Below are 18,167 nucleotides of genomic sequence, written 5' to 3' on the forward strand. Positions count from 1 at the left end.
TGATTCTGATTGCGTAATCTCCTTTGTGAATGGAGTCTATACTATTTGAAGTTATACCTTGGATTTTCCACCCATAGGTTTCAGTTTCAAAATAGCAACTTTCTAATTAGGTAATGTTCAAATAATATTTTGCAAGCATTTAAAAAAACTTCTGGCAAAGCCTCATAAACGTCTTCATTGGTAAACAGAAATACAAACAAGAAATTTGGATTTCTTTCAGCGCTTGTTTATGCCACAGTAATGAGCCTAGGATGTGCCTTTTTCTAAAGTTTGTCAATGGCCTGTTCCCTTCTTCTGGGAGAGAGAGAGAGTGTGACAGCTAAAATCTTCATCAAATAACTCCCTTTTAAATATGCTGCTTCCCAATACTGAGCTAGATGAATGTGCCATACATCAGCAGCAACTGCAGAGAGAGGGGTCACCCAGAGTTCTTTCCTGTAGATATTTCCAGTGCCTGTAGATGGCGCAATAGCACTGCTGAACTATGTAGTGGAGCGCCTGATGGGCGATAACTCTTCTCCCAGCTACAATTCTTCATGGGAAAACTGTAAAAGTGAAAACCTCCATTCTGTGGATCTGCTGGACCAACAGAACAGAAGTTTCTCAAACATACTAAAATGAGCATGTATTAGCCAGACATATTAATCTGTTTCAGAGGTTTAAAGTTGAGAACAATTTAGATTTAGATTAAATGGATGGAGGTCCTCAAAAAAAGAAAAGGGATTATTTACACATGAAAGCTGATTTTGAGCTTTTCTGTCATTAGAGCGCTTTAAGTATTTAAGTAGAATTAATATTTTAACATATTAGGTGGTCTCGTCTGTCAGGAGTTCTGATTAGAAAAAACCTCTATATCTTATGTGATTATTTGAACAGCTTTCTTTTTGACACTGCCAGGTAGCAACTGGTTTAGACATCATTTGACAGCCTGTGAAATACTGATTGCCTCACATCACAGACTGTAAAGATGGCTGTTGATGAATGTTTGATGCGATGCAGCTGAAAAACACTGTTGGCAGCTGCCACGGCTGCTTTTTTTGGCTGATAGAATCCTCATCTCCCAGATGAGAGCAGGACAGGGTCAGATCTGGATCCAGAGGTCCCAAGGGACCACCTGTGAGGTGTCGCCGCACCACGCCTGCTTGCCCCCCAGCCGGGCCCATTACCCAGAATACCAGGACGGCCAGGATCAAAGCCATAGTCAGTGCTGTCATGATTATTCTAGTTAACACCGTCCCCAAAAATGACATGTTTGGTGAACACTGATCTGTCCCTTTTGGGTTTACTGCGATGCAGTAATGCAGTATGTATGACCAGAAGAGTGTGAGAGGACTGTAAAGTCAAACTGTATCCAAGCATGTGAAACCTCTCGTTTCTTTCTCTGCATCTGTTTTCTTTCTGTTGAAAAAGTTGGAGGACTGTGTGTGGCTCGGCTGGCTGGCCTTAAAAGACTGGGTTCTTGCGTCTCGGGGGTTACACTCTTAAACTCTATGGCTGTGGGAGTTCTCACATAGTTTGCATTGGGAATATGTCAGGGAGGGAGAGGGAGACAGCCCTTTTGAAAATAGTCTAAGATGTATTAATTATTAAAGAATGGGATATCAGTATATCAGTACAATTACTGAGAGCCGCCTTCCTATTTGAAATAGTCGGTACTGCTATTGAGGTGCCACATTGGATGGCAGTGTGTCGGTTGACAGCTCTAGGGGCTAGCTGGTAACCGTAACCTTGAGACACGTCCTCTTATTATACAGAGAGCCTTTCTCTGGCAGACAGTTGTCCTCTCTCAATTAGAGCATTAAATAACATATTTTCTGCAAAATAGTACACTTGTTATTTTCAAGTTCATTTTAATAATTCATTGTCTTGTATTGTATAATATATTAATTTTCATTACAAATATAAAGCAGTATGAAATTATAATTTCGGAGGATAAACAAGATGATGTTGCTATGAATAACACTGCAGCCCTTCTGTGTTGGTGCATCTGCCGTGGTGCTTTGTCTGTCCCTCCGTAGCGCTTTAATATTGTGCTTATTTTGGCCCCAGATGAAGTGTGCTCTGTGTTTAACCCTGTGGTGTGTGCCGTATCGTAATGACTGCCTCTAACATGCTCACCACCTCCCCAGTCACAGAGGACACCTCTCCCAAGAGCCTGTGACCTGACCGTGTCTGTGTGTGGCTGTAACGGGGCAGACCTCGGCCCGTGTGCGCTAACATGTCTGTGAGCCGAGCTGACAGGGAGGGAAGGGAGAGAGAGTAAACGCTACTCCCTCCCTCCCCACCTCCTCGGGGGAAAAGGCTCTCATGAAGGATCTGTCACCCAAGAGGTCGTTCAGTGCTAACGCTCCCGACACGGATTAAACACTTGTGGCCAGTGCTGGAGCTTGGGGTTGGAGTGGTCACTACTGACAGGCACCACGGGGCCCCTACTGACCGCCCTGGTACAACCCTGGTCCAGCCCCGCTCCACCCTGACTCCAGACCTGCTTTAGCATTGGCATGTGTCAGACAGGCAGGGAGACAATGGCCAACACCGGTCTTGCAAGGAAATGCTAATGCCCTGCCTAGCGCTGCTGATCTTCTCTTGTCTTCCCTTCCCTTTGATAAGGAGCCCGCTATCGCTATACTGTACTAGTACTGGCATCCTTACTAGCAGCCACTGAATTTTCTTAACATTCCTAGAGTTCTAAGCTTTCAATTTCCTTATTTATGAATCATTAATGAATTAAACTCAAGTAGATTCATTGTTCAAATGTAATTAAATTGATAGAGTTTACATTTGCCTTGTTTCATGGCATACTTAAAAGCCATTGCAGTAAGTAAAACTCGGGTTCATATTGTTTTTTTGTTTTTTTTTAGATATGGCTTGGATTATCAGAAACTTGTCTATACCAATGGTTTATTTGTGTGTACTGTGTATACATTCTTTAGTGGTCCGAGCTGCTACAGATGATACATTCATGCCCAAGAGGGAGATGAGATTTCCCCTCTCTCTCTTTCTCTCTCTCTCTCTCGCTCTCCCTAGTCAATAAGACTTGAGCTGAGCGTATGTGAAATATTTATTTAGCGTTAGCTCCGAGCACCATGGCTGCCCACACCATCTCTACCTGCCCTGCAGAGAAATCTCATCTGTGCTTCCTCTCTGCCTCCGACACCCCCTGAAAGCCTGTCCCCTTATTGGCCCGAGCTCACCACAAATTACATGTCTAATTTCTCTGTGTTTACAGCTGCTTTAAAGCATACCACAGACTAGCGTCCCCAACATTAGCCCTCAGCTAGACTCTCTGTTCCAGCCTGGCTGAAAAAAAGGCCTGCGTGAGCCGAGCAGCCACTGGTACCTTTGATTCATTATTAATGTCTATTTTTTTGTATTTTAATTTGAGGAACCAATGCAGATTACTCCCACTGCCCTTGATTTCACCCAGAAAAAGTACATCTACACACACACACACACACACACACACACACACACACACACACACACACACACACACACACACACACACACACACACACACACACACACAGAGAGAGAGAAAGAGAAAGAGAGAGACAGATACCCCTAGAGCCTGTAGTAAGCCTTGTTAAACTTATTCAGCTACATTCATGTAATCTGGCATCCATCCACAGCCCCACTGACTGACCCCCATAATGCTAGTTGGCTCTCTCCTCTCTCTGCTCTGTTTTTCTCTTAGTTTACAGTAGCTTTCCAAGCTCAACCAAAGATAGACACAGAAGAGATAAGAATTTCCCCTTTTTATAGATTTCCTATAGTTACAGTATTAGAGCTGCTTAGTATTGTATTTGTAATTACGGTGTCCTCTTTAATGCAAGATTAATGTCAGGGTAATAATGAGTGATACACTATTGGTAATAAGTGCTATAATTGTAGGATTAAATACATTCAATGATATGATTCCATAACACATTTCATTAGTTTGGCACATACAGTATATGTTTACATGGAGCTGTGTATATGTGCAGGGTTTGGCAGCCCTCCTGTCTAGTGTTTAGTCAGTCAGTCAGTCGTCTGGTTGGTAGAGTGGGTCCTCTCTCTCCCATTAATCAATTTGCAGGATGGTAGAAACTCTTGGAGAAGGCGTCTTCGACCTTTTGTTCCTGCTGCGGTCCCCTCTCCCCCTCCTGGGAGAGTGTGGGTGGTGTGAGCTGCCATGCTTGCTCAGCTTTAAGAGTTATTTTATTCACACTTTTAATCGCTGAGTGCTTTATTATTAGGTGCTGGATTCTGCTGGCCAGGGGATCTGCATGAGAAGGCGCAGAATGCATTTACTGAAATCATATTAATGGCACTATAAAACAAATCTGTCAGCCTGTTGTTAACCCCGCTGGCAGAGTGGCGCTGCCCAGGGTCGGTCCTTCTCCAGGCTCTTACAGGTGGCTAAGGAGAGTACATCTCCATCACCTAATCCACTGCGCGCTAATATTTTTTATTCATTCATTATTAGACACCCCATGCATAATCATGTAGGCATTTTTCAGTAAAATGGTGTTTGTCAAGGGAGGTTTCCTACATTAAAGACACTCCTCCCAGACACACATACTAACACTTGTTCAATTACAAGTCGTTCATTATCCAATTCTGCTGTGTGTAAACGTACCGTTCAGGTAGATCATTCATTATTAGCTCCCCTGCTTTCTGTTTGTTGCTTTCTGTCCTTTTAGTGAAATAAATGACTGCTTTACCGCCAATGTAAAATATCAGTGTTGAGGTGTTTTGGATTTTAAGGTTTCCGTTGTCATGTGTAATTTGTAGTGGGATAAAAAAAAAAACTACGATAGGACTGAAATGAAATGGAGCCCAACTTTGAGGCCCATTAAAAGGTGGATTATTTTCAATATAAATGTACACTTAAGCCTGACAGGTTGCACTTTGTCCACCCCGTCCTTTAATCACTCACGCTCGGCACTAATAAAACATAAACCACTTAGCGAGGAATTAGTTCTCTCCATTTCACAGAAGCCTCAGAGAATGTGAGGAGACGGTATAACTTTGTCTCTGCTCAGTAAAGAGAAATATCTGATGTTGAAGACGCAGCTCTGTGAGCCTGAGTGAAGGAATTCCAGCAGCTTTCCCAGATGTTCACAGTTACATTTTTATTCCTGTTTTTTTTTTTTAAAGCATGTAAATTCTCCAAACACGAACTGACACACCGCGAGGGAGGAATTGTGGAGATGTTTCTGACAGTTTTGGTTTATACCCTCATTTAGGTGCTCAGTTTAGACACAAGCCATTGTATTTCTCTAGCCTTTTATCTTGTCCACCAAGCCAGAGCGTTGTGAGCAGAAATTTGCATTAGTGGGCGATTATGAATACCTGTGACAGATTCTCTCTACTGACTCCCTGGGAGGAAATGAATTGCCTCCCATTGTTGACTCGCACAGGAAGACAGAGACCAGGCAATTAGACTTTAGTGGTTAATGTAGCAGCTTTTGCAGGGAGGGCAAGGGGGTTCAACATTCCTGCTGGGCTCATGTCAGTTTCCAGGCTATTTTTTGTTGCGGGAATGCTCTCAATATGACAAGCTACCTGTCCAGCAGCCTGCTGAATTCCTCTGGGGTGAAATTAGTGTAGGTTTAGAATAGTCTCATGGGAATAGAGGTGACAACATATGATGTAGGTTATTCATAAATAGAAGCAGACATGCTAAAGCTACCTCTGCACATCATGCAAATTCATTGTTTACCTTTAGGGTTTCCCACCAGCGTTAGTTGTGGATGCGTAATTCAAATAATTTGATATGGAGAAATTGCAGTAACATATTGTGTCCTCACATCTTGGTCATCCCTCGGTGTTGTTACTACACTTCACATTACACAGATATTATTGAACGATAGTAAACCTATGTGATGAGGAAGCCTAGGGCTGTGAGGGACCAGTGTTTGGAGCATTACTCATGGTTCACGTTTCCCTGGAGGCAGTTTGAATCCATTGAACCCAAGCCTGGCGTGGCAGTAGGTAGACTGCCCCAGAGCCAGTAGGGCTGGAAACAGGCTGATATGACAGGACCAGTCTGCTGTTTACAGGGCTCAAATGGAGGCCTGAAGGCCCAAGCGGTTCACATCTTGTCTAAGGTCTAAGTCAAACATATTGTTTCTACTGTAACAAGCCCCCAGCAGTCCACACTCAAACGGCACAGCATGCTATTGTAGTGAGCTAGTGTAGAGTTTTGAGAATCCATCCCACTCCTCATTCCATTGGGTGTTGTAGGTTACTAGGTTTGTTTTCTTCTAGCCTTATGGTTAAGTTCCTCCTCTCATGAAAACAAAGTTTTGTACCTTTTCAAAGAGTAAATCATATTTTATGATATAGAAGGGAGTACTTATATCCATTACAAAAGAAAATGGCCTCCTCAGAAATGGGTAAAATGAATGTCTAGGCAGAGTGTTACACAGTAATAGATATAAAATAATACTAACTTTGAGGACTTCATTTCTTCATTGTCAACTTGCTGGTGTGCTCCTCCTCACACACTGGATAATTTCAGCAAGAGCCAAACTCATTAGGCTGTCACTAAATGGGTTTAAATGCAGCCGTCCAATTAGTGCTCTGCTGTGAAGTGCAGTGGGTGTTGTGTGCTATGCTTACCGCCGTTTCTTTACAGAATTATGAGGGATTACTCATTCAGTGCGATCCATCTTATTTCTACCAGGGGTCTTGGCTTTTCTCACTATCATCACTGTGGAGGGGTAAATGTTGCAAATGCTTCTCCAGTTGCCATATGTTCCTAGTCACAGTCAGTCAGACAGCCCAAATTCTTCCCAGTCTAAGAGGGTTTGATATGCTGTATAAAATACAGGATTCCATGCCTACCCTTGTCAGACTTTCCGTTCTGCATAAAGGCACACTGCCAGCACTGTTATTGCTGTAAATAAATAGGATTTTGGAATATAAAAAATTATCCCCAAATGCCTCTCTTACCTCCCAGCCACTAAGATGCTGTGTAGTTTAGTGGCGTAGCTTTGCATTCTTCTGTGCTGTTCATGGGGCTTGGGCGGTAGGTAAACCCATTATGTTTATTTGGAGAGGTGCATGCTGGGATGTGTGGGGTGAGTAGGACATTGTGTCTGGGCTTGGGTTCTAGCCCATGTTGTATGACGGCGATGCCACCCTTCGTGCTGTATCCGTGCTGTTTGTGAGTCTCACACCCCACTCTCTCCCACACTATGCCTCTCCCCGACCTCCCCCTGTCCTTCCAGACCTTCATGGTGATGGTGTGGACCTGGGAGCTCTTCATGATGCCCATCTTCCTGCTGCTGCTTATCGGCTGGAACTACTTCCAGGTCACCCCGGGGAGGGTCAGCAGCAATCAGGACCTGGTGAGTGTCTCCTCCTACTGTACTGTACTCTATACAGAGCTGGTCTATACTACACACGTCATAGCAGCTCTTCATGTCCCCCTCGCCCACTCACTGGTCAGAAGCATAGCAGAGCAGCCTCTGGCTGTCAGGACATAGATTGGCACTCCCACTAGAATTTGGCTGTGTCGAACTGCCCACAATGCTCTATTATAGTGAATGAAGAGTATGCCGTTAACATCATTTCTTCCAAAATATTAGCAAAATGCATCTTTTCATTTATTTACTATGTTGAGGCATACACAGTATTATTTGAGCATACGACATTGCATTGATGCTGTGTTGATACTGTTCTAGACACAGGGTATTTAATACATTCTCAAGATGGTACGGCTATCTCCTCTGTATCAAAGTCGAGGTTATGGAAATGAAGTCTCCCCTAGCCATGTCTGTAAAGGTTAATGCTGTTCCCACTTCTCAATGTCCCCCAATTTCACTGTGTTGTAAGCTATCTTGATGGCCAGGCCCTGGCCTGCAAACATCCCCTCCCTGCAGCAACATCCCCAACACCAACCCACTGATTGTGTTTGTGGCTGCTGGCAAAGATGCAGTCCCTGGGCAATGTTAAAGCCCGGGTTCACCCTCATATCAAGCGTGGAGCCTCTTTCACCTCTCCGTGACCCTGTGCCCAGCAGTAACACAGCCCTGTTCACAGGCAATGTCACAGTGTGCACCATGCAGGCATCAGAGATGAGTTGACATAAAGTAAACTAGGCAACGGCATCCAAATTAAATGTTTTTTTTTTTCCTCTTTCTGTTTTGATGTTGTGAAGAAATGAGATTGCTTTGCTGTGACAGTGCTCTTGTGAGGAAGGCCCTCTTTCACCTCTCCTTTTGTGTGAGGTCACCCCTTTGATGCCGTCTCTATGAAACAGGCCTCTCCCAATAGGGGTATATGTACTAGAGCAGGATTTCATTACTAGGTGTTTGTTCAAAATGCTCCAGTGCCCGCGTGTGTCCCTGTCCATTTGAAAACACACACTACCTCTCTCCATTCTCTTGTAGACAAACATGAACATGACCGATGATGAGGAGGAAGATGAGAAGGTATTTTATTTGATTTATTTCTAACTATCTTAATAGTCAAATATTCTGTATGCCAAGTTATCCAATATCTAGTTGTGACTTTTGCATAGTTCCACTGAAAATGGTCTCGCAGAAACGAACATTTAATGCATTCAAAATTAGGACAGAATGTAGGAAATAGTAATGCCATGTGACAAACACGTCTCCTTCAGCACTTACTACACTCTATTCCATTGGGTATTCAGTATCACTACAAATGTGCTCTGTCGCAGTATCCCAGTCCTTTGAAATTCAAAATCTATGTTAAACTGCATCATTAATTGAAGTTTGTCTGCCATTGGGGATATTAGTAGCGAGTGAAGATGTATTCACTTTTCTAAATGGGATGGTTACTATGAGATTTACCTTTTCCCTACCCTAACAAATTAGGCTAAGCGCAACGGTACAGCAGTATACATATTTACAGACATCTGAACAGTATGTACTTATCTATTCTATAAAGATTATCACTCACTTAAACAATTGGACCTCTGTATTCATAATGATGTCATATTTCTAATTGTTAATCTGAATGTGATTTTTTTTCTCTTGATACCCAATACCAAAACAATTATTTTAATGCACGCCAACACCAAAAGGAGAAGAGAAAAGAGACATGGTCTTTATTCCTTATTCCTCCTATCCAGACATTTCCTTTCATTTTAGTCAGGAGAGCGAAGAGTTAATGGGATGTGCATTATTGCTTTATGGTGGGGAAGTGTGGATCTGCTGCAAAGCCTCCAAGCAATGATCCCTCTGCAGTACGTCTAGGCCCAGGAATCATATCCATAATATGCTCAATATATTCTGTTGTGATGACCAGGGGCTACCTTCATATGGAGAGGAACACCCTCCGCTAAAAAACAGGCCCGTCCTCCAAATCCTGTCTGAAAGCAAAGGCTAATTCATGGATGAAACTCTCATGATATGTGTGGATACACATAACGCAGCGTACGCTTAGCTGCACTGCATTTGTAATAAGAGCTTAGAAGAGACAATCCTGCGGCCAAATATATATAGCAATGATATGACAATTGTGTGTTTGTATGAATAGTGAATGAGGATGTGCCCGCTTTTATGGTGTTCCTTTTAATAACGCTACTACTGAAATAGGATCATTAGAAGCAGGTCTTTATCATCTCAATGATTTGACAGTTTTTGGTTTCCTTTCACCTTACTTTTTTCCTTTAAGATTAAAAAAGAAATGTGATTTTCAAAAAGCAGGGAGGAGATTTTTCATGTATTGCCATGTATTGCGGAGTAACAGTTTAAACCAAATAATTCCTGTTCCTTGAAGTCCTCTCTGAACGGTTCAACATGAGCCAGCTAAGACCATTCACACTCTCTTCTTTAATTTACTAATGAAGCAGTTGCCTGTGTTTGTTTTAAGCTGTCAGATTTAATTTAAAGTGGCTTATTTCTGTCGTATTATGGGTTTGCTGACACTTAAATGTGATATCATGCAGGCAGATCAAGCAGTGTAGCTTTACACTTCATATCAAGGTCTTCTTTCAAACTATTTGGGGTTAAAGAGTGGTCAGTGTTAAAGATGAGATGACTTCAAAAGGCACTACTTTTTTCCCTAGTCCTTTTGCGAAGATATGAATGAAAGGCTATCTCCTCTGAGAAGGTTACCATTAACACTCAAATATGAGAGTGTTATAGATAAAACATGTAGAACATACGGGGTCTGTAAAATGTATATATGTTCAGAACTTTTGTGAAATAGCACAATTACAAATAGAAATCAAACTGGATGGACATCAGAAATAGAGGAAGGACTAAAAACAAACCAAAAATAACTATTGTAAAATAGACTGTGGATGTAAAATGTGTATAAGATGTATAAATTGAAGGTAAAAGCCGAAGTGTTTATTAGTTTATTAGTTTACTCCAATTGGGGGATCGGTGGTAGGGTTTGCGGGGAATAATAATAAAGGTATATTCTTTAAAAAAGTATATGTCTATATAGGTATGTGTATGTATATACAGTATGTGTATATGTATGCATGTGTGTATGAATATATATATTTACCCCAAAAATATATGGGGGATTGGAAATGATGCAGACAATTACATTGATGGAACCAATATTCTTTCCGCAATATTTAGCTGATCCACCCCTTAAAAAAGGGAGAAAAAAAGAAGAAAAAAAAACACTCAAATATGTGTTTCCCCTGTTTTCCCCTGGAGGAAGGAAATATATAAACCTCCGCTAGAGCACTAGGAATGTGAAGGCATGACGTTAAGGAGAGACGAAAGGCCCGGCTACGTTACAGCAGGATAACAGATCTCTCTCTCTCTGTGAACAAATCTGTCCTCAGGGAAAGAGACGGTTTACAAATGATGTGGCCAAAGTGACTTCCTTTTGGCCTTAGGTATCAATTGTGCAGATAGACAATATTTAATCATAACATAAAAAATACAAAGCAAAACAAGCCCATAGATCTCCATCATAATGAACAGAGAAGATAAAATAGGTCTCCTATGGCCTTTGGCTGGTATGGCTGGTCTGGGGGAGGGAGAGGGCGCACATTCTCCTCAAGCACTGTCCAGGGGAGCAGGGGGTTGGATTCGGGGGGTTGAGGAGGTGGCAGATTGAGCTGGAGGGGTGCTTTCGCTTACCCCCTCAGACCGTTGTCACCACTGGGTCACCTTCAGTACACCGGCCAGACCGACTGCAGACTGTGATCAGTTATGTGCATTATGGTAGGTATGTACCTGCTAAAACGTACTGCTTCTGAGAGCTGCTCACTGCTCACACGTTTGTTTGTGTATTCATTTGTTTGTTAGCTTGTTTTAACACCATACCAGAACCTATGCCAAAATCACAGGTGTTTTTCATTAAGATGTGCATTTTCGCGCCTTTGTGGAATAAGTCACTAGAAAATATTCAGTCAAGCTTTGAATGAATATTCAAATTTGATGCCATTTATTCAAATTAAAGCAATGTTAAATGAGCTTTCTTAAGCGTTTGATTATGCCCAACATGCCTGTGAAACCACATTTGCTATTTACCTTTGTGCAGAAGATCAAATCTGTTCCCATTACGGCGCCTTAAAAGGTAGCGTTTACCATTTTTTTCTGAAATGAGAATATGATTTGACACATGTTTTCTAATCAGTACACATTTACGATTTATGTGGTCCACCCCCCTCAGTATACCCATCCCTTTCCAAGCTGTTTTATTTTTTTTGTTTGCCAGGAGCACAGAACAGTTTTGTAAGGGGCTAAAAAGGGAAATGAACAAAGATAAATAATATCATCAAATGAGTGATGTAGTAAAGGACTTCCAATTTTCATTACTATGGAGATGGAGTACTTCAAGGGTCTTAAGGGAGATGAATGGTGATAATCAGGAGAGCTTGTTGATGCGCACTTTATAGTACATATCTTTTGGACCTTTTTTTTATTCAAATGAAAGCTTATCTTTGGATAATCTTTGTCTACATGTACCTTGTGCACACAGTCCTATCTGTTACAGTTAAATAAGAGTTCATATCTCTTATCAGGTTTGAATCCTAATTCATGTTTAGGGGGCCTTAAACAAGTTTAGATCGAGATATGAAAGGGAATCTGAGCCTAACTGATGAGGCTCCATATCCAGTGAGCTCTAATTTCCCTGTGCGCAGCTCTCTCAGTCCATCAGGAGCACACAGACATGGATCTTAATGGCTTTTAGCAGGCAAAAATCTGCTTTGAATGAGAGCTCAGGAGAAAGAGCTCAATTAACACCTAATGTGAAGTAAAGGATCTGCATTCACATTAGACTGAGGTTGGTTTTCTTTATGCCTTGCTGCAGACAGTGCCGTGTCTCTTCTATAAGATGATAGGCTACAGAACTATCCCTCTGTCTCTATTGTATGACACTATGGGATAATAATCTCTTCACGGATCTCTCAGAGAAAGCATATTTGAGATATTTCCAGCGGCCTGGTAGGGGAGGCTCTCTACAGGGGTGGGAATTGCTCTCTTCCTGTGTTTGTTGTGGAGGAGACTTGGGACTGACAGTGGGGAGTCTATCTGTGCTGGGCTGGCGGACAGCGTGTTTTCCCAGGGGCTGCCTCATGAGACTCTGATAAAGGCATTCTGTCTGGACGCTGTCACTGAGCCCAGGCTGGGGCTGGAACTGCCTTCTAACACAAACATATAGACATCCTCAAGCCTCCTGTTAGACTCCATCAGATATCTTCCTCCCCCTCTCTCTCGCGCTTCTCTGTCATCATTTCTGTCATTATTTCCTCCTTTTGATGTCTTCTCAGCCCTCTTTAGCTCACATTACTGGTGTTATCATCTGCAGCCTCTCCTCTCCCTCTGGAAAGCTTCACAGTGCTGCTTCTTCTCTGCCGTTACCAGCACTCATCTGATCATGTCTATTTCAACTGAAGAATATCTATTTTTTTCCCCACACTGAAATTGGCAGACACCATACCATGTCCATCTGGTCTATATAGGATGTCTGTATCATATCACGGCTTTTGCACCATGATATTAATTTAGCAATACAAAACGAACAATATAACACTATTAACACTACCTTGGTGATGAAAGTGGACATAGCCAAAGCCCATTCACATGAAATTAGAGTCTTATATGAGTGAAAATATATCCAATGATTACAACCCTGTGATCTGGGATGGCTGAGCCACTGCTCTCTCACACACAGAGGTGTGAGGACAGAGAGCCAAACAGAGTATAGAGGTGGGTGGGATAGAATTGGCAAAACAAGTCGAAACCCGCCCCGTGGATTGGTTGCACCATGCAGCCTCTTTCTACTCTTCCTGTCTGGGTCATCTGGGATGCTGCCTGATTGCTGATGGCCATTTTATGTCCGTCTCATCCTCCAGTTAATCTGTGATTTAGATGTAGAGCACTTCCATTGTTTGTGGCGGACAAAAGCAGAAATCATGACAGCTTTCCAACGTTGAATCTGCCTCATTTTCAAAAGCATAGTCTGAAGAGACATTATAGGCCATTCAATAGATGGAATTACTCATGATAGTACGGCAGAGAGGAACTGGGCTTTGTTTGCTTCCTCAAACAATTGACATGCAGCACAGTAGACCTCATCAGTGCCTGTGTACTTTTAGGAATCTGGGAAAAAGGGACTGATGGAGAAAATCCATATGGTTCAGGAGATCATCATCACTGTCCAAAACATTTTGGATGAAATCGCATGCATAGGGGAAAGAGTCAAGAAGTAAGTTTGACATTTTATGCTTACAGTATACTGGTGAGTTCAATGTTCTCTTCAGCAGTGGGTGTATAATGCTTTGGCTAGCAACTACATTATTGATTGTGCAGTATCTTGTAACATCCTAGTCATAATGATATTCTGACTTTATTTGATGTAATATTTAATCCACAGCACATTCAACTGGTCTGTGCCCTTCCTGTCCTGCCTGGCCTGCTTGGTTCTCTTTGTGGCAACAGCAGCATTATACTACATCCCACTGCGCTACATTATCTTCATATGGGGTAAGTCAAATATACATCATTATTTTTATTATAAATACTGTAATTTGTAATGAATAGCTCCCCTTCGGCAAAACATTGTTGAAGAAGACAATCACAGTAAATAGCGCTTACATCCATTATATAACAGTCATTTGAACACTCACACCTCTTGAATGCCCAGAGCTCAGGCTGCTAGCTCCAGAGGCCCATTGTGCTCAGAGCTCTGCTCAGTGTGAGATGTAAGCAGGACAGTCTAAGGCTAGGCCCAGGGTCTGTGAGAAAACAAAGCCGAGCAGCGAGGCAGGGAGAACATCATGCTGTATATAAAACAGGATGTCCTTGGGCAGTGTAGGCTACTGGTGTAAACCCTCATTATCTGCTCCAGTCCTACAGAGATAGACAGTTGCCTCAGCGGTCAGAGGGAAACAGACACTCCTCCTCCAGCTGTTAGCCAACAACTAACTGTACTTCTACACTGCCTCCAACACAATCGATACCAAAATCATATCAAACAACAGCACTGATACACTCTCCTGACTCCACAGTTAACCCCCATGTCTGGTTGCAAGGCAAGCCTTTCATGTAGTCTGCACACATTTAGGTCCTTAGGTTCTTTGTGTACACGTTGAGGTAAGCGCTGTAGCTAGCCGTGAGTATTTGGTCCCATTGTGGTCTGTTTTCTTTCCAGAACTACTGTGGAATGCAACCAAATGGGGAGAAATAACAGTATTGAGCAAAGAATAAACGTATATGATTGAGTGATATGGAAAGGTAGTTGGGAGTAGGGTGGTGATAGGGGGAGGGGAGGTTGGTGGTAATCTTTGCTCTGGGCTATTGTACTGAATGTGTACTCAGAGGACCTGAGTCGCCTTTGGATACAGACTGAAGTGTATGTTCTGCAGTCAACTCTCAGGTTATGTTCAAAAGCTGTCATGGATGTGTGTGTGTCTGCCTGCATTATAGCATCCTCTGTACGGTTGTGCTGACAACTTCTACATTTGTGATGATACATATCCATTGCACTGTCCATACAACCCCACCTTATTGATGTACTGATTCAATTTAGTTCCTGGGGATCAATTCAAATAGCATCACAGGGTGCAATTTCATACAGTGGTGAACATAGTTGTGGGAAATAGGGGTGCTGAGGGTGCTGAAGCACCCCCTGAAAAATAAAATCATACAAAAAGAATTACAAATATACAGTATTTTTTTTTTTTCCTCACAAAAGTAGTGCACTGGGCCTTTACTAGTATTAGCTGATCGATATAGACGTCTGTTGCTTTGCTTTGGCAAGAAAGGTAGTTACACAATTAAGAACAGTATCTTGCAAGATTCAATAAATGAATTGTAAGAGTCGTTGCCCTGTCATGTACATCAACACGTGCAAAGTTATGGGCAAAGACACAAAACATCCTTATCAAATTAAATATTTGTCTTGATCAAATAACATGTAAAACAACCACTTTTTGTGCAGTAGTACCTGCAGATGTTCCATCATCCTGAAGAAAAACAATGCACAGTACTGTAATTGAGTACATTGAGACATCAAGTGGTTTGTGATGATGTGGCTCAGTTGGTAGAGAATGGAGCTTACAATGCTAGGGTTGTCGGTTTGATTGCCACAGTGCTAAAAAGTATGAAAATGTATGCACTCACTACTGGAAGTTGTTCTGGAAGAGCGTCTACTAAAATGGAAAAGGAATGAATAGACCATTTCAGTTTTCACATGTAAATGCAACTTACATTGTATTTCTAAAGTATTTCAAGAAACCAGATTTTTTAAAAATATTTCACAAATATTATCAGATTAACTGTTTTGTACATATAATTATCACACTCAAGTTACAAATGCTGGTAAACACTCAAATACATTATGTAGAACATTTTTCACAAAGGCTTTACTAGTGTAGTCCTGGATTAGTGGACCGATATAAACGTAGCTATGGAGGTGAAAGCGCTAGCGATGGGTAGCAATATTTTTTTATCCTTATGCAGGTCTGGATGACACCTTTATTTATTAATGTGTCCTTGTTTTCACAGGCATTAACAAATTTACCAAGAAGCTACGCAACCCGTATGCCATTGACAATAATGAAATACTGGATTTCATCAAGAGGGTGCCCTCTGATGTTCAAAAGGTAAGGGTCCAATTTTCCATACAGACAGAGGGAATTCCCTGAAGATATCTGCATTATTTGCTCTAACAGAATTCCCAAGTGTTGTGGAAATATATTCTCTGGCTTTGTTTGATTATTAATGGACTCACGCCTTTAAAGCACCCATGGCCCAATTATTTCTGGCAGTGGTTTGATGCAGTCGCCCCGGTGCCTGGATGTGTTCTACTCTGATCTGTCCTCTGCCATATCGCTCCAGCCTCGTTCCTGATTAGCAGTTTTGTCTCTCTTTGATAAAAGTGCTGTGGCATCCGGGCCTATGATTGGCCAGGGGACGGTGGCGGGCCCCTGATGGCTGTAGTTGTGTGTGGCTGGTGTGCCCATCTCTGAGTCAGTTGAGACACTCTGACGTGGCCCCTGTCACATCAGGGTGGGGGAGTCAATGAATGTAGTCGTGAGCCCCGGCCGTCCTGCTGGCTGCCATATGTGATCATATATTAGCCATGGCTGATATGTCATTTGCGGTTACATCACAGGGCTGATAGTAAATAGCTGCCAGGGCAGGGTGCTGTACTTTAAGTGGAGCTGGGTGTTCATCCTGTTCACTCTCTGTTTTGTTCTCTGACTGAGAGAGAGGCTGAGTGTGGGCAGGAAATAGAGCAGCACTGCTCCTTCCTCTCCCAGGTACTTTACAGACAGTATTCAGCCAGGATACGTGACTGTCTGGATATGGAAAGACACTCTGAACCCCAGTCTCTTTCGCTGCTGTCCCCTTGATGTCCCTCTAAGAGTTATTGCCAAATGTTCAGTGATGTTGTTGGAGAGAAGCCTATGTGATTTTTCAGCTGAGCAAGTTGGCAAAACAACATGAATACATTTAATTTCACCATCATTTATATGTGACACAATTGTTCAAGTTTTGAAAATGACCATGGGGACAATACTTTTTAGTTTATGGTTCAGCTATGTCCTGGATGATGGCTACAAATCATTCATGATGACTCACCACTACATAAACCTCTGTGAATAATAATGTTGCTGAATAATACAAACACAATAACCATAACAATACACCACAGATTGCTGTTGTTACCTTACAACTTCAACCCTTAGAAAGACCTAGGTATGGACACAGTCGAGCCATATTACAAAGGCTGGAAATGGACTCCTTTCTCACAGCAAAATTACTTGGCAATTAGAGCCTGTGCAAATCTACAAAGCCCCCCTCAAACCGGGACTTCTGACAGGAGTGTGTCTGTCCTGAAATAAGAAGCATCTGTCAGTTCTGAGAACAGTTTCATGTTCTGATGCAGACGGCAGTCACTTTGTTCCCTCATTCATTCCATCTCCCATTCTAATAATCAGGATTTGGTAATTAGTATGGAGTCTCTACCTTGATTCAACCGAACCATGTTACTGTTGTAGCAAAAACAAATGCTTTTGAAAGCAAATGTTCTTAAAACTTCATCATGCTGAGTTTCTAAATGTTTTTCAAACTAATGTTTCACATAGTTTTTATTTTATTTCATGTTTTTTGGCCTGTTACTTTCACTACACACATTACAAAAATTACACAATGATACCAGATATTTCAGATACTTACGTTATTTAAACCATTGGCCATAGTAAGCTCCAATTTGGAAGTTTAATTCTAGATTTTCCACCTTAATTCCTGTTACAAATATTTTTGGACATATAGGAATCTGTGTTAAAGATTGATCTCCAGAACATTGACATGACACAATCATTGATGTTGAGCCTCATAATTCTACAGTGCAAACATACTGTAGCTGAAAGGAAAAAGGGGTTTAAGATCAAATGCCAAAGTGGCATGTCTCTTTTTTTCGTATGAAATCTGTCATCTTTGAGATCCCATTGAAGCATGTAAAAGTCGACATCCCATCGATGCTAGTTGCTACTTTAGTCAAGAATCCTGGCTGAGGCTGTTCTTTGCTTCGTATAAAGTTTTCTCAGAAAGGACACAACTTGCACGAGTGATTATGCAGTTTACTCCCTCACTGGCAGGTCTTCTCAAAAGTTGATGACAGCTTCTAATATTGCGATTGTGGCAGAGGAGGGGGGCGTACACTGGTACGGAACCCTTGACTTCTCAAATCCTTCCTCCTTGTGATTAATCCCCTCTGCTCCT

At 42.0% G+C, this 18,167-nt stretch overlaps 1 protein-coding gene across 1 annotated transcript in view; it reads left to right on the forward strand.

The window, feature by feature from the left end:
* The window catches only part of LOC139402019 (multiple C2 and transmembrane domain-containing protein 2-like), a 39,879-nt gene that overhangs the window by 20,511 nt on the left and 1,201 nt on the right, over window positions 1-18,167 (forward strand). Inside the window, exons 20-24 of the mRNA XM_071146104.1 lie at window positions 7,221-7,340; window positions 8,385-8,426; window positions 13,535-13,644; window positions 13,813-13,922; window positions 15,945-16,042. Coding sequence (XP_071002205.1) covers window positions 7,221-7,340; window positions 8,385-8,426; window positions 13,535-13,644; window positions 13,813-13,922; window positions 15,945-16,042 — 480 coding nt within the window. The remainder of the gene's footprint in view (window positions 1-7,220; window positions 7,341-8,384; window positions 8,427-13,534; window positions 13,645-13,812; window positions 13,923-15,944; window positions 16,043-18,167) is intronic.

The sequence above is a fragment of the Oncorhynchus clarkii genome, chromosome 1 (genome assembly GCF_045791955.1).
Source record: "Oncorhynchus clarkii lewisi isolate Uvic-CL-2024 chromosome 1, UVic_Ocla_1.0, whole genome shotgun sequence".
NCBI lineage: Eukaryota > Metazoa > Chordata > Actinopteri > Salmoniformes > Salmonidae > Oncorhynchus > Oncorhynchus clarkii.